The 17706-nt window shown below is 40.9% G+C and overlaps 1 protein-coding gene across 3 annotated transcripts in view; it reads right to left on the bottom strand.

The window, feature by feature from the left end:
• The window catches only part of RALGPS2 (Ral GEF with PH domain and SH3 binding motif 2), a 284167-nt gene that overhangs the window by 31663 nt on the left and 234798 nt on the right, over positions 1 to 17706 (bottom strand). Inside the window, exons 14-17 of one of the 3 annotated variants that reach the window (XM_084635739.1) lie at positions 14726 to 14780; positions 13847 to 13891; positions 7903 to 7980; positions 5454 to 5559 (exon numbers count right to left, since the gene is read on the bottom strand). In XM_084635739.1, the coding sequence (XP_084491865.1) occupies positions 5454 to 5559; positions 7903 to 7980; positions 13847 to 13891; positions 14726 to 14780 (284 nt within the window). The remainder of the gene's footprint in view (positions 1 to 5453; positions 5560 to 7902; positions 7981 to 13846; positions 13892 to 14725; positions 14781 to 17706) is intronic. The other 2 variants (XM_084635740.1, XM_084635741.1) reach the window with 2 other exon arrangements.

The raw sequence follows: 17706 nt of genomic DNA, 5'->3' as shown, positions 1-17706 counted from the left end.
CAAGCAGGGAGAACTGGAGGTCCTGGCGAAGTCAGGAAATTATGATGTGATTGGAATAACGGAGACTTGGTGGGATAACTCACATGACTGGAGTACTGTCATGGATGGGTATAAACGGTTCAGGAAGGACAGGGAGGCCAGAAAAGGTGAGGGAGTTGCACTGTATGTAAGGAGCAGTATGACTGCTCAGAGCTCAAGTATGAAACTGCAGAAAAACCTGAGTCTCTGGATTAAGTTTAGAAGACTGAGCAACAAGGGTGATGTCATGGTGGGAGTCTGCTATAGACCACCGGACCACGGGGAAGAAGTGGACGAGGCTTTCTTCCGCAAGTCGCAGAAGCTACTAGATCACTCGCCCTGGTTCTCATGGGCGACTTCAATCATCCTGATATCTGCTGGGAGAGCAATACAGCGGTGCACAGACAATCCAGGAAGTTTTTGGTGCAAGTGCTGGAGGAACCAACTAGGGGCAGAGCTCTTCTTGACCTGCTGCTCACAAACTGGGAAGAATTAGTAGGGGAATCAAAAGTGAATGGGAACCTGGGAGGCAGTGACCATGAGATGGTCGAGTTCAGGATCCTGACACAAGGAAGAAAGGAAAGCAGCAGAATACGGACCCTGGACTTCAGAAAAGCAGACTTTGACTCCCTCAGGGAACTGATGGGCAGGATCCCCTGGGAGAATAACATGAGGGGGAAAGGAGTCCAGGAGAGCTGGGTGTATTTTAAAGAATCCTTATTGAGGTTACAGGGACAAACCATCCCGATGTGTAGAAAGAATAGTAAATATGGCAGGCGACCAGCTTGGCTTAACAGTGAAATCCTTGCTGATCTTAAACACAAAAAAGAGGCTTACAAGAAGTGAAAGATTGGACAAATGACCAGGGATGAGTATATAAATATTGCTCAGGCATGTAGGAATGAAATCAGGAAGGCTAAATCACACCTGGAGTTGCAGCTAGCGAGGGATGTTAAGAGTAACAAGAAGGGTTTCTTCAGGTATGTTGGCAATAAGAAGAAAGCCAAGGAAAGTGTGGGCCCCTTACTAAATGAGGGAGGCAACCTAGTGACAGAGGATATGGAAAAAGCTAATGTACTCAATGCTTTTTTTGCCTCTGTCTTCACGAACAAGGTCAGCTCCCAGACTACTGCACTGGGCAGCACAGCATGGGGAGGAGGTGGCCAGCCCTCTGTGAAGGAGGAAGTGGTTCGGGACTATTTAGAAAAACTGGACATGCACAAGTCCATGGGGCCGGATGCGTTGCATCCGAGAGTGCTAAAGGAATTGGCGGATGTGATTGCAGAGCCATTGGCCATTATCTTTGAAAACTCATGGAGATCGGGAGAAGTCCCAGAAGATTGGAAAAAGGTTAAATGTAGTGCCCATCTTTAAAAAAGGGAAGAAGGATGCTCCTGGGAACTACAGGCCGGTCAGCCTCACCTCAGTCCCCGGAAAAATCATGGAGCATGTCCTCTAAGAATCAATTCTGAAGCACTGAGAGGAGAGGAAAGTGATCAGGAACAGTCAGCATGGATTCACCAAGGGCAAGTCATGCCTGACTAATCTAATTGCCTTCTACGATGAGATAACTGGTTCTGTGGATGAAGGGAAAGCAGTGGACGTGTTATTCCTCGACTTTAGCAAAGCTTTTGACACGGTCTCCCACAGTATTCTTGTCAGCAAGTTAAAGAAGTATGGGCTGGATGGATGCACTACAAGGTGGGTAGAAAGTTGGTTAGATTGTAGGGCTCAATGGGGAGTGATCAATGGCTCCATGTCTAGTTGGCAGCCAGTATCTAGCGGAGTGCCCCAAAGGTCGGTCCTGGGGCCAGTTTTGTTCAATATCTTCATAAACGATCTGGAGGATGGTGTGGATTGCACTCTCAGCAAGTTTGCAGATGACACTAAACTGGGAGGAGTGGTAGATATGCTGGAGGGTAGGGATAGGATACAGAGGGACCTAGCAAATTGGAGGATTGGTCCAAAAGAAATCTGATGAGGTTCAACAAGGACAAGTGCAGAGTCCTGCACTTCGGATGGAAGAATCCAATGCACTGCTACAGACTAGGGACCGAATGGCTAGGCAGCAGTTCTGCAGAGAAGGACCTAGGGGTGACAGTGGATGAGAAGCTGGATATGAGTTGACAGTGTGCCCTTGTTGCCAAGAAGGCCAATGGCATTTTGGGGTGTATAAGTAGGGGCATTGCCAGCAGATCGAGGGATGTGATCGTTCCCCTCTATTCGACATTGGTGAGGCCTCATCTGGAGTACTGTGTCCAGTTTTGGGACTCACACTACAAGAAGGATGTGGAAAAATTGGAGAGAGTCCAGCGAAGGGCAACAAAAATGATTAGGGGACTGGAACAAATGACTTATGAGGAGAGGCTGAGGGAACTGGGATTGTTTAGTCTACAGAAGAGAAGAATGATGGGGGACTTGATAGCTGCTTTTAACTACCTGAAAGGTGGATCCAAAGAGGATGGATCTAGACTATCCTCAGTGATAGCAGATGACAGGACAAGGAGTAATGGTCTCAAGTTGCAGTGGGGGAGGTTTAGGTTGGATATTAGGAAAAACTTTTTCACTAGGAGGGTGGTGAAACACTGGAATGTGTTGCCTAGGGAGGTGGTGGAATCCCCTTCCTTAGGGGTTTTTAAGGTCAGGCTTGACAAAGCCCTGGCTGGGATGATTTAGTTGGGATTGGTCCTGCTCTGGGCAGGGGGTTGGACTAGATGGCCTCCAGAGGTCCCTTCCAACTCTGTTATTCTATGATTCTATGTGGGGGTCACTAACAGGCATAGGCCTGTTACAGGCAGAACAGGGCTTAAAACCCGGAAAGCTTAAAACCCCACTGGGACTCCAGCTTACTAACTACACTACTTTACTACTACTTACTAACTAACTACTGTAAACAAACTATTTACAAGACACCAAAGTTTGAAGGAAGGAGAGAACCGGTAACCAACTTGCTAGGCAAGGAGAAAAAGTCGCACCGACCAACTGTCACGGGCGGTAAGAAGCAACTGAGAGGGCAAAGGGCTGGCAGTGCCTTATATACTGACACATGAGTGCTGCACTCCACAGCTGACCCTACAGATACCTCTAAGGCAAAATTCTCTGACGACGGTGCACATGGGCACATGCACACACCTAGAATGGAACTGACATGAGCAAGCACTTGAAGAAAAACATGCTTTCTGCTCCAAAGTCACCATTAATCAGGTGATGCTTATATAGTGGTATAATTGTCTTCCCTCTCACTGGATACTGAGTCTATCACAATGTGACCATCTCTATAAGCTAGTGTAGTGGAAACTACAACATTGCTTCTAACCCACAGTCAGCAAGCCAACTGAGCTACAATAATAGGTATTTGTGATGGCTTATAAAAAGCTACAACGATTATTTTTGATGTGCTGCCCTTTGTCAGCAAATTGTCAGTTGAAATTACCATGTTTAAATAAAAAGAAATTTCCAAACCAGCTGCTGATAGAAGCAATATTAACAAAAAGCAGTATTATTTACTGTATGATATCAGCATTGTAATTAAAGGACAGAGTTGCTTTTCTTCAAGATGATTTAAAAAAGTGCTGCAAACATTTACTCTAATTTGTATACATTCATACTATATTTTAATGATTAATAATACATGAGTCTTTTTTTAAATGGTCAGTTAACTTATTTCTCTAAATTTACTATGTGCCAGAATATTGTAATATATGAAATATTTCAGCAGAATCACTGTATTTGTTGACAAATCCCAGCAGTTTTAAAAGATCCATTATGATGCTCTGCACACACTCGTTAACATCAATAGATTTAGCAAACAAGGACATTTTCATATTTTTAAAATATAAAATGAATTAACTTTATTTGCTCTGAGTTTAAGTATTTACATTACAATATCATTTGCAATACTTTTGATTAGTTGAACACATGCATAAATTACTATATTAGAACAAGGACATTTAAGATAGACTGGGCTTGCAAATAAATGAGAAGTATAGAAATAGATATGATGTTCGTGTTTGTGATATCCAAGAAATCACCTTTATAGACAAATATGTCAAAATACAGAAATAGTCTATAAGGGACAGATTCTCAGCTGGTATACTTTGGGATAGCTCCCTCAGTCAATGGAACTATGCCAATTTACATCATTAAAGATCTAGCAATAAATGAGTGGGAATAATGACATTTTGTACTCCAGGTTGCTTGTTCACTCTTTGGATCAGTTCAACAGTTAGGGAGGGAAAGGGAAACAAATGGTTAGCACTTCCACACTCTAGTTGGATATGAATGGCAGCAAAACTGACATTCTAGTTACTAAAAGGAAATAAAAAGACATCTTCCAACAACAGAACACTTTTTGGGAGTCGAAGTTTGAAAAACCTACTTGGTTTAAGGAGAAAAATATGTAGGTCTAAAAATGTAAATAAAATCCAAGGAATTTTGTGGTGTAAATCTACAATCATCTGATAGATACATTACTTCTGGAGAAATATTTATTTGCTAAATCAAGAAAAATTAAGGCCCTAGATCTTGCAGTTTTATCTGCACAGACTGGCACTTGAATCAATGGCACAAACATAAGGGTCCATCCACATGGATTCAACTGAAGCATGGGTGCCAACCTTATCGTGCAGTATTCCAAGTGCTTTGGCTTGGGGGAGTCTGGAAGTTATAAATATAATTATTACATACATAAATATCATTAACAGAGTGTTACCATTATAGTTTAAAGCAAAGAAGTTCAGAGAAGGATGCCATTTCCTCCTTAATATATCCAGTTTTATTTAATTCAGGCATTGTAGAGGTGTCTCAACAATGTATGAAGCTATAGACTGTGTATGCAAGGAAGAGGCAATAAAACTGTACAGGCTGTAAATGTGAATTTTCCTGTGTCTATAGACTTATATCAACACTAATATTTTAACAATATTTCTGTTTAATTTCAGTAGTTTCCAGGCTCTTGTCCTCTAAAGGCATTTGATTTTTTTTCTTTTAGTGGTGGATATGGATAGATACCAAGTTATACTATGGTAAATTAAATGCATTTATAAAGTTATGGAGTTTATGCAAATGCAAAAATGTTAACAATTTAGGATTAATGAAATACTTTTGAAAGAACACAGAAGATCAACTTCTGTAACAGTAATTCCTTGATTTAGACAGATCACATGAATTCCAAAAAATCAAATCTAGGAGCAGGAGCCTTTGTAAGTGGCAAATATATAAGGTACCTAATACTGAAGTCTTCACTCACTTTTTAGTCAGTTCCTACCTGATCATAATTCCTACTGATTTTAGCAAGAGTTCTGTTTCAGCGAGGACTGAGTAAAAAGTGAGCAAAGACTTCCGGATTTTAACCAAGTAGCTTTGTTCTGTTTTAAAGATATCATTTTAAAATAAAGGAAAAGGAAAAATGGTTTAGCATATATTTGAAGTCTTACTGTAGGCTTTTTGCCTTCCTTCAATAGAGTCTTCCTCCTGAGAACACCTTGAATAGTAACTGCTCCTGGATACAAATGAACAGCCAAATCTTCAGATTCTGCAGAACTACAAGAAGCATGTGAGAAAATAGCATGAAAAATTTATAAATATCCTTTTCCCAAAGCAGTACTCCAATCATTACCCAAACATAATATGAACATCTGTACTTTAATTTAGAAATGCTGACATTTTATTTATTAGACTTCATCATGGAAACAAGACTTTGGTGGCTATGAGGGATTGCTCTTGTGGAATTTACAGTCAGAAGCAGAAGTAAATGATCACTCAGGCTATGGCTACATTAGAGAGCTTATAATGGCGCAGCTACATCAGTATTGCCGCGCCACTGTAAGTTCTAGTGTAGCTGCTCTAAACTGACAGGAGAGCACTCTCCCATCAATTTAATTAATCCACCCCCAATGAGCAGCGGTAGCTATACTGATAGGAGAAACTCTCCTGCTGACATAGTGCTGTCCACACCAACTCTTAGTTCAGTGTAACTTACGTCACTGAGGGGTGGTGGCTTATTCACACCCCTGAGTGACATAAGTGGTAGTCACAATAAGAAAAGGAGTACTTGTGGCACCTTAGAGACTAACAAATTTATTTGAGCATAAGCTTTTATGAGCTACAACTCACTTCATCGGATGCTGTAGCTCACGAAAGCTTACGTTCAAATAAATTTGTTAGTCTCTAAGATGCCACAAGTACTCCTTTTCTTTTTGCAGATACAGGCTAACACGGCTGCTACTCTGAAATAAGTGGTAGTGTAAACATAACCCGTGACTCAGACTTTACAGAGAGAAGGGACCAACATGATAATCTAGTCTGCCTCCTGCATATTGCAGGCCACAGACCCTCACCCACCCACTGCTGTAATAGACCCCTAACCACTAGCTGAGTTAATGAAGTTCTTAAATTATGATTTAAAGACTTCAAGTTACAGAGAATCCACCACTTATACTAGTTTAAACCTGTAAGTGACCCTTCCCCATGCTACAGAGGAACAACAAACTAATGAGGCCAGAAGGTGATTCATGATTTTAAAAAGCACTTCCCAAAGCTTAGGATACAGTTATATTTCAACTATAACTAATTCTAATTGGTAAATGGTCATAGATTTGTCATTACCCCCTGAACAAGCAATGCTGTATCACTGTTGCAATTTTTTATTAGAATCTTTTCCTAAGTCCTAGTGGGAAAAACTGGATTTTTTTATTAGAATCATCTGAGTCAGTCAAATTACAAAAAATAAAATTAAAAATCCACAGCAAAAGCTCAATAAAACATGCACAATTTAATTATAAGGTATTTGAGAGCAGTAAAGGAACATCAATAATAGAGAGCAGAAAACCTGGCCCACAGAAGTAAATTGTGGGTGTTTTAATGCAGTTGATGTGCTATTAATTCCCTATCAATCTATATGGTGCCCAAAAAGAATATGCCAAAAACAGATACCTGGTATTGGAAAAGGAAACCAAACGTTATGAAAAGTGAGCAACTGACTGGCTTACAAATTATTTTAAAACAGGAAAGATTCTTATTTTCACAACAGGGATTATTTCAGTTTATATCAACCAGTTTACATAATTAAATTGGTGTATGCATCAGCTCTCTAGAAATATGCTGAGAAACTACAAATTTCTGACATGTCTGTTGAAGTAAACCAGAATTAATCCATTAACCCATCAACACATTTATGCATATACAAAACAACTCAGAAATCTGGCAAACATTTTCACTACAGCTACTAATTGACAGTGATACACTGACAAATTTGGACACTGATATGAATGTGAATTTAACTCAATTACACGTAACACTCCCTACTCATTAATACATAGGAGTTATTCTCTTCTCTTTTACAACTACATTACCACACCGCTGCAGACAGAGTTGTAATTTAATTAGACAATGAAAAGCTGAGTGAGCATGCAGTTTTATATATAATGCTATTTAAAATGAGTCTGGCCACACGGAGGGCCAATTTTAACTCATGACTTGCAATTTAACCAAGTCAGCCATTTTGTTCAATGAAGAATTAACACAGAAAACATCTTGGACGCAGTTTTGAGCACAACAAGTACGCTTTGTTGCCAACATGGTTTCTACCACCACCCACATAGTGTTACACTGTTAAAAAGCTACCTATAGTAAAGCACCTTTAAGTCTTGATGTAGAGATACAATATTTAGAAACTGGATAGGCAGAACAGAATGAACCAGAGTCTGTATGATGAAACAGATCAAATCACAGAAGAGAAAATTTCTGTTTTAAGGATCACTACCTTAATTTTGCCTTGAAAGTTAGAAAGATCAGAAATGTCGGAGGACACCCACTTAATTATCAAGCCAGTCACCAACACCAGAGGAAAAATCTGTGACCCCTGGGTGCAGGGGATTATTGTACCTGCTGGCCTTCATGTGGCCTCGATAGCCATTTCGTGCCACTCTTGTCACTGGACCGAGAGAATGGTATAATCTGTTCCTGTTGGATTCCATTATAAATTGTATATATTACATATACTTTTATCCACACAAGCAGCATAATTTGCTAGAACAGTGTAATAAAGTCTCTCTTGTGCCACATAACTATCACTCCTACAATAAGCAGTAGTGGATGATTTCATTAGGAAAACACATGCAGTGGTAGATGTCAAAATCTACATTTCTTATCTGAACAGATGTTCTTGATGTCACTGCTCATAGCACTGGGGTATTTTTATTGTCATCTCAATTAATGGGTTTTGAGACCAGAAAAGCTTCTTTTAAACTCACAAAATAAAAATGAAAATACTATAAGGAACTAGGTTGCAAACTGCTGCCTTTAATGCTGACTACAGATACTGCTACATACTCTGTGACAAGAAGCAAAGGGCAATAAGGCCCCTAAACTTAGATATAGGCACACAAGCAACCATAGTTAGAGGAATACAAAGACTTCTTAACTAAATCCTGAGTATAGGCACAATTTCCAAAGCAACCACTGAAGCCAACAACTTACAAAGAAAATCACATACAGTCTGCTATGAGACAATATCTATTTAATATGCTATGCATTAAAACAGATACTTCACTTGGATACACCTTTATTGGCTGGGGAAAGTCAACAAAGCAAAATCTTGTTAGTGAACGATATTTGTGGCTTAATATATTATGGTTCCAAGGTCAAATGCAAATTATTTAAACTCTAAGAGACAGCAAACCTGTAATCTCAATGCTTCAGTTTAAGGGAGTATAAACGTTACTTAGGAAGTTTTAAGTTTTGGAGCCCTTCACTACTACTTTCAGTACTGCTACCCAATTCCAGCACTTGGTTTCTACACTTATCTTTTGAATATTATTCTGTGCCTGAGTCAAAGCTGGTTATATAGGGCCAGACCCTTAGCTAGTGTAAATTGTTGTAACTCCACTGAAGTCAATGGTGATATGTTGATTAATTAATAGCAGTACTGAAGAAAACACAGTAATATCAAAAAGGTTAAACAAAATGCAAAGTTTACATTCCCTTACCAACTCAAATAATTTCATATGCTGTAATAAGAATCCTCGCCATAGATGTACTATAAGTATAAATTTCCACCCTATTCTCCCTCCCAAGGAAACTATGTTCTAAATAATTAATCTCTGCCCTTCAGCAACACAGGTATCTTTCAATTTGCAAAATTTGATAAGGTCAGGTTTTTTTTTTAATTTCTAAAAACCCGTAATGATTTAGACAGCTAAACTTATGTTTACAATTTTTAAAAATTAAATATAACTGTTACATCAACAACATATATAGATCAGAGGTTTTGACTTGCATCCATCTTCCATGTAAATGATGGAAATAAGCTTTGCTCTAATCTTTGAATTTGTCTTTGCATAACAAGGAATCAATCAGTCTGGATAAAAACTATATTAGGAAAATTGCCCACCAGCACTTGAGATGACAGACCATTGGTCTATCTACATGCTGAGGTACGACCTCCTAGAGGAGGGAACACACTTGACAAAATTTTGCTGACAATATAATTGAGGGGAAATGGTGATTAGATCTGGTTTATATCTTAGCCAAAACTGAACAGAATTTCAAGAGACACACAAAAAGGCACTTCTCTAGCCTGAAGGCTTTCTCCCTGATGAACTTCAAAAGCCTGCTTCAAACAAAAGGAGTGTTAGAGCTTTAAAAAAGTCACAAGAACTTTTTATAATGGAAAGCCTTAGGCAACCTAAATATAACTGTCACTACGAGGCAGAGAAAATCCAGACTGATCTATTCCCTGCCATAAAACAACAAATTGTAGGTAAGGATAAAATTGTTTCATTTTCATACACAAGTAATCCATCAGTCTGGAAATGGAATATTAGGAATTAGAAAGCAGTCAGAAACTCAGAAGAGGGAGGGACAGAAAGTCAAACAGAGATCAAGGGATGATGGCAATCTGCAAGATACTACAACCAAAGCCAGCAGCTGAAGATGATGAGACATTCAAACGTGTTTTATAAATGAGTGAAGAGATGCCAGGCCGTCATTTTGCAGCGTTTCTCATAAGAAGCTGTATTTCCCTCTATCCATCAAATAGAAAGAGATTTTATAGAATTAGTTCAAACTAAATAGAGGAGTTTCACCTGCTCATCTATACACTTCTACAAGTCCTGCTCAGACTTATTGAAAGATTGTGGCTTTTGATCTTGCTCTGCCTAAGTAGAATAACATCTTGGCAGACATCCAGATGATGCCACTTTATTTCATTAGGATGGGAACGATTGGGGGAAATAAAGGGAGTGAAATATACCAATTTAAATGGTAAGGACAAACAACCTTGAGTAAAAATCCTAGATGATGTTGTCTTGAGAACCACTTTACCAGGAAAAAAAGAAAAAGTTATTCATGACAAGGCATTGAATTTACTGGCCCTCCTTGAAGAAGTAATGACAACAACGAAGGCAACTGACAAGAAAAGACAACAAAGTCATAGCCATTGGTTCAAAGGGCTATTGCATCAATTGTCTCTGTACTAAGTTGATCTCCCAGCTGGTTGCAGGAGCTTTAATTGAGAGATGTAATTCTGACCATGTTTTAGTTACTTCTGAGGGCATTCTGTGCCAAAAAATTAAAAATTCTGCACCAAAAATAAAAATTCTGTGCACAATATTTTAAAATTCTGCAAATTTTATTTGTCAAATAAATGTGGAGGCTCCAGCATGGCACTGGGGAGCACAGGCCACTGGCTGCACAGAGTTGGGAGATCACTGTCCAGCCCCCACATTCCCCCAGACATGGACTCAGCGGTGAGGCTGCACTCAACCATGACACAGTGCAAGGTCCAGACCTGCCCCAGAAACACCCCAGGGCCCTGCCCCTCCATGCCAGGTACACCAGGTGTGGGCAGGCAGGCTCAGCAAGGCAGGATACAAGTGTGGAAGGGCTTAGTTTGGGGGGACAGGTGTGGGTTGAGAGGATCATGTGTGGGGCAATTTGCATGTGGGCAGCTCACTGGAGGATCTGGATGCTCAGGGGCTTGTGTGTGTGTGTGTGGGGGGGCGGTTCTGGGTGCAATGGTAATGGGACTCTGCAGGGAGTCCAGGTGAATGTAGTTGGGACTCAGTGGGGGTGTGTGCATCTGACTGTGGTGGGGAATAGAGCTCAGCAGGGAGGTTTGGGTGGGGCAGGGAGGCTTAGTGAGGGGGGTCCAGATGCTGAGATAGTGGGGCGGGGATCCAGGTGCAGATGGTTGGGGCTCAGTGGGGTGGAGATCCGGGTGCAGATGGCTTGTCAGGGTAGTCCAGGTGTAGGGGAAGTGGAGCTCATGGGGGGGCGGGTTTGAGTGCAGAGGGGTGAGGCTCGGTGAGAGAGTGGGTATGAGGGGGTCTGGATGCATGGGAGTTGGGCAGATGGGGGAGCGCTCCCTGTACAGGAATCCTTGCCCCTGCAGCTGAGGAGTGATGGGCGCAGGAAATGAGGGGAGGGAGTTTGCAGAGCTTCCTGCAGCTGTGGGAGAAATCTGGGGGTGGATCTGACCCAGCCCCAGATGCCGTGCAGGGGAAGAGGAAGTCCCATCCTTCACAGCCCAGCTGGGACTAACAACTGAGCCTGGAGCAGGGTAGGAGCCACCAGCCAGGTCTCCCCCAGTCCCGCCCCTGCAGGAGGGTTATACTGCTGGGGAGGGTTGCATGACCGCTTGTGTCTTCCTTTTGTTTCCCTGTCAGAAAGTCATTTTTCTGTAGGGGAGCAAAGAAATCTGCGGGGGACGTAAATTCTGTGCATGTGCAGTGGCACAGAATTCCCCCAGGAGTAATTTAGTGAATCAAGGGACAAGAGAGTAAAAACTAACTGTTTTCCTCACAAATAAGTGGAGGGCTCTTACTGCAGTTACAAGTAAGATACCAAGGAAATTCCAAAAGTACCTAAGGTAGTTAAGCATCTAACACCCTTAGGCTAGTTTTAGTGAATCTACCAAGTAAGTAGCTAAGACAGCTTTTGACTGACATTGATTCTGAAGTGAGAACATGTTCAACGTACAAACCTTTCAAAACACAGCAGATCCTTTCTGGACTGCAAGAGGATCTTGACAAACTGATCCAGATCCCAAAGTTTTTAAAGCTCACTATTAAGTTCCAGAGTGCCAGTTTGAACTTCTGAGCCTTGAAAACATATTAAACATTGCATTACCAAGTCTCTGCAAATAGGTAACCTCCACAGAGGACATTTTTCAGGAGAAACAGCATTTGATAAGCAAATAAGGAAGAGGACTCAGGCTCCATCCCTTTTGAATTTTCTGGTTACCTAAGCCAGGAAAGGAAAAAGAACGGGTGTACATAAGATAGTATGTCCACTTTAATTAGAATAACATATCTTCCATATCCTGCTCTCCCAATGCCTCAGATAGAAAAAATACAATTTCTTGTTGCTTGACGCAAATTCATTAATCTGCTGACTCCCCTCACTCTGGAAGATAAACTGAAGGACACCGGCTTTCAGTTCCCTTTCCCTGGCTCTGAACCAGGATGGAGGTGGTAGTCATGAAGGGCATTTGGTGAGTCATGGTTTTGCTAATGGCTAGCAATTCCAACTAATTGATGCTTCTCCTTTGTTCACAAAGGGACCTTTTTCCTTAACAAGAATGGAACTCTGCTGTACAACTTTCTAACTCTTCAGGCAGGCACCACAGCGACCTTTAATTTTAGGCATTTCAGTCAAAGCATCCCACGTCAAGTTCCTAGCTTTGCTCCACCATTTTAGTGATTGAAAGACATAAGCCATACCTATGAAGGTCTCATACATATTCCCAGTGTTCATAAAGAATCTAAGCCCCTTTCCTGGGATGGGACAAGAGAAAATGTCCTCAAAAAGAGGTTACATCAAATAGAGTCCAAAAAAGCTCACTGCTTGGTCAGGACAGAGGGAAGCATCAAAAGGATGTGGAATTTGGTGATGAATGCAGAATGAAAAATTCTGTGAGGTAGCCATGATGCTCAGTGTGCAAACCCATTTGTCCTGGATAGTTCCAGCCCAGACCTGCAGCAAACTTTTCAACTTGCCCTCAATTGGGGAGAGAGTCTGATCCATCCAATTCTCATTATTTATTGGGAGAGGGACTGGAGATAATCTGCTTTCTTCTGGATTCTTGAGATAAGGGCCATGAGAAGTAGTCTTTTCCTTTGGAGACAAGAAAGGATTAGTTCTGATGTTTTGCTAGAATCTAAGTTTTTTGCCCTTGAGGAAGAAATTTTTGTCTTCCTTGGGCCAGAGGAAGCTTACTCAGATCCATGACTTCTTTCACCACTGTATCTAAGGCTTTCCTATATGATTTTTGGGGATCAAAGGGAATTTGAATCAAATGGACACTCAATATGATACCCACATCTCAGGACCCTACTCAAATGCACTTCCTGGCAAGAGTGGAGCACAGTAGGAAGAGCAGAAAGAAAACCTTGTGATATCACAAGCTGCATCACATATAGGAATTGATTATATGCAAGTTCCAGATCCTCTTCTTTCTGACTTTGTTCTGTTTAAATATCAATATAGATGACTTGAGCACTTCAGGGAATCTCTAAATGATGCTGTATGCTATAGGTGCATGTAGGGTAGCCCAGGAGTAGTCTGCTTCTCTGAAGAGACTGTTCTAGCCTCTCATCCACTGGATGCTTAGGGACTCCTTCCATGGAAATAACAGATTTTATAGGAAGAGATGGTATTGAAGAGTACACCTTTGGTACAAAGCACAACTTAAATCTCTCTCCATAAGGAACTTTGTAAAATCTGAACTGCTTTTACAAGACAGAGGCAGACTACTGGGAAGGGATACAGTTCCTGGCTATAAACAAAGTCCTTAGGCCAAAATTTCTATCCATGTCTCCATGCATACATGTGGGCATGGTTACCCCAGTCAGTTTCCAGATTGATGGGTTCCCTGAATATGAGAGAGAGAGAGAGAAAGAGAGAGAGAGAATTATAATCCATGTTACCAGCAGACTGTTGGGTGAATAGGTAGTGGGCTCAGTACACTTTATTCATGGTTCAACTTAATAGCTTGCAGGAAAACATTAGGTTTCCAATTTTTACTATTTTCAACTGTAACTATTTAACACCTCATCTCACTCTTGAATACTTGGGGGGTTGGATTACAGTGGTCAATGACACCTGGATAGTGTTCATATACTATGGTAATGAGCATGATATAAAAGTCTACATTACATAGGATAGGTAGTGATAGCTGGGATTGCTTCAGAATTTTCCCAAGTTGCAGACAGAGGAGTAATCAGGAGCTGGAGGGGGGAATAGGAGAGAGCAGGCAGCAGAGGAAGGAGCAGCCAGAGCAGCAGGACTTTGGTGGGAATGCAGGGAAACAGGAATACAAGAGATACATAGAGGAGGTCTCAGGGCTAGTGAAGATGTTGAAACAGGAAAGGCACACAATGATGCCAGTATTCATGAAAAGTAAATCTGTCAGGGGTTTGGTGGTGGTCCAGTTAATTCAGGAGACAAAGTTGAGCAACAAGCCAGTAATGTGACAAAGCTCTCTGTTAGCTGATAACCAGAAGGTGCTGCCCCCTAAGCTGGCTTGACAAGAACCAAAGGGTACACTGTACTCTAGAAGCAATGGCTGTTACTCAGTTTATTATATAATTGACTCCTACATACCACTAACATTACACTTCATTTGCAAGGAGTTGAGTGATAGGTTTAACTAGTGAGGTCTGAATGGAGTTGGAGATATAGGTTTAGATGTAGCAGTTTTTCTTACCTTTCAAATGCTGGCCACGAAGTCTCTTCACTAAGTTCTGAACCATCACTGCTACCTAAAACCAGAAGGCATAATACTTTGAAACCAACTATTTTATTCCTCAGTTTGTACCATCTGTAGTCTTATTGTCCCAACTGTGACATTTTTTTCCTTATAATTTCTATGAGAGAGATTAGGCAGAAATAAATCTATAACAAACGCTACATAGAAGGTGCTCACTTTAGGAATGACTTAAGAGTTACAGATAAAAAATGTAGGAGATATGGATTTGGAAGAAGACTGGTTCTAGATATCTGCAATATCCAAAGGCTAAAGGGGAGAAGTGTTCTCAAAATTATTGCAACAGTCCCAAATTTTCATCTGTCTATTTCATGCCCAACCTGATGAGCATTTAAAAAGACTTGCTTCTTTAGGTGCCATCACAACACAAAATGTGGTAATTCACTGTCATGATGAACAGATGCAGCTTCACATACAGCAAACACATACAGGAGTAGACTGGAACTTAGTCCACTAGCTCCACACTAATTTCACTGAAAGTCTCCAATATCTTAAAAGCCAACGCTGATTCAGAAACCCTTAATTAACTTTAAGTTAACTGAATTTAACCCAGAGCCGGCACTATGCATAAGCAGACTAAGCAATTGCTTAGGGTCCCAAGTAGCTCCCTATTAGGGGCTCCCTATTAATTATTAGTATGTGTTCTGTGTGATGGGGAGGAAATATTCCTGCTTAGGGCCCCCATTGGGCTAGCACCAGCAATGATTTAACTGATATGCTTATTAAAATCATAGAAATATAGGGCTGGAAGGGACCTGAACAAGTCATCTAGTTTATTCCCTACCCCAGGGGTGAGCAAAGTTTTTGGCTACATCGTGGCTGCAAAACTGAATGGAGGGCCGGGTAACCTGGCCCCCGCCCCCATCTGCCTCCTCCCACTTCCTGCCTCCTGACTCTCCCCCTCAGAACTCCCGACCCATCCAACCCCTCTGCTCCTTGTCCCCTGACCGCCCCGCTCCTGGGACTCCACCCCCATCAAGCCCCTGTAAAGACTAATATATAAATGCAAACATATGGAGGTGTTGTTGGCAGCTCCACAGTACTGAGATCTGCAGTGACAATGGTGACTAAATCCCATAGTCAAGTCTGAAAATTAGGTATATAATCAGAAAATTTATGCCAGTTTCTCCTACGGTTAATTTTCTGGTTATCACTTCTGGAATCTGAAGTCATTTCAAATGACCTCCTTTTGAAATGTGCACCTACTCAATTTTTTTTTTCAGATCCCTTTAACTTACAAATTGCTTGGTCTTAACAGCTGAAACTTTAAGTATATGTACAAATTCAGTATAAAAAGGAGTTGGCATAATTACTCCACCTTCGCGAGAGGCGGAAGCTTTGTTGGCAAGACAGCATTCCCACTGACATAGCATCAGTGTGGACAGCTTAGGTCACTGTAACTTGCATCACTCGTGGTGGGGTGCGGGGATCTTTTTCATACTCCTGAGTGACGCAAGCTAGATTGATTTACGCAGTAGTGTAGACCTGCCCTTAGTTGACTGGGCCTAAAGAACTTACCTTGTCAACCAAGATTTCAGGGGGCTCTCCCACTCTTCACAGGCCCAGGCAATGCTCATGACGTATGAGCACCCTTGGCTTTCTTTTTAAGCTCACTAACTAAGTAACTAACAACAAAAATAATTCCCAAAAATGCAGAAAAACAAGAACTGATGATGAGGGAAGTATCTAAGGCACTGAGCGAATTCAAGTTTGTGTGCACCTTCAGCAGACAAAAGGGACACTTCCTTTCATACATTCGGAATTCTGAACAAGCAGAGAGGGAGTAAAGGTCACAACAGTTATTGCTCTCTAGAATTTTTTGGAAGCACATGGCACAAGAACCTTGATATCACAAGCGGGAATATGCAGAAGCCACCACAAAGTAGTAATAAATATTGTCCTTAAATATTTGATAGCAAGGGTCATAGAATAGGCATATAAATTATAATATTTCCTTACCTTAAAGTTCAGGAGGATTTTTAATAATAAAAATTGGAATTAAAAAAAAAAATCAGCCGATATGTGGAGGGAGCACATTGTATCATTCTTCAAGAATCCCCTTAGGACAGCAGTGCCCAAACTACGGCCCACCAGAGCATTTCATAAGGTCAGTGGCCTGCTTCAACACAATATACTAATGGCTGTTTCATTATCGTTTTGTCGTCATGTTTACATCATTTTAGTTTACAAAAGTGTGCAAAGAGACAATACTGTACATAGAAACAAACTATCTAAATACATATGAAACAAGCTGAACTTAAAATAAGTCAACAGGGGTGACTTTAAATCTTATTAAAATATGTAAAATCTGTTTGGCCAACACAAGGTTGGGCAGCACTGCTCTAGGAGATTGAGCATTAAAATCCACAGGACTCCGAAGAACTGTATGCAGTCCTTCAGGGCCGGAAGGGATGGGCGACACAAAACACAGGGCTCTTGAGGGAGGAAAGAATAAAAGAAGAGGGAGAAGAGTGTACAGGTTTCCAAGAGGGGTTTGGACAACCCTGTTGTTACCCATTTTCTCACTCTCACTATTTTTGTTTCCAGTGGGAGAACAATTTTTTTAAAAGCTTTTTTAAATGTTGTTTTGCCTACCTACTGAACACAATTCAGTGCTTTAAAGATGCAAAGAGCTATATTATTGCTATTATGTCACATATACACAATGCAGAATCTTAAAAAGAACACATGAAATAAACGGATTCACAAAATAAGACTATATCTGGGGTAGAAAATATATTACTAAAGATTTCCTTGTGGCTCCCTAATGCTTGTCCTTTAAAGCATTGTACATTTATGCAGCTGAGTGGAAGGAAACAGAAGTCTACTTAGCTTGGTGTATTTGCCAAAGGACACTGGATTGTGAGCTTGTTTCTTCTTATTTTGTTTCCCCACCAAACTTCCCTCCTTTGGGTATTTCT

The sequence above is a fragment of the Lepidochelys olivacea genome, assembly GCF_965140295.1.
Source record: "Lepidochelys olivacea isolate rLepOli2 genome assembly, chromosome: 8".
Taxonomy (NCBI): domain Eukaryota; kingdom Metazoa; phylum Chordata; order Testudines; family Cheloniidae; genus Lepidochelys; species Lepidochelys olivacea.
Note: the sequence above shows the minus strand (reverse complement) of the source record. Positions and strands in the feature narration are given on the sequence as shown.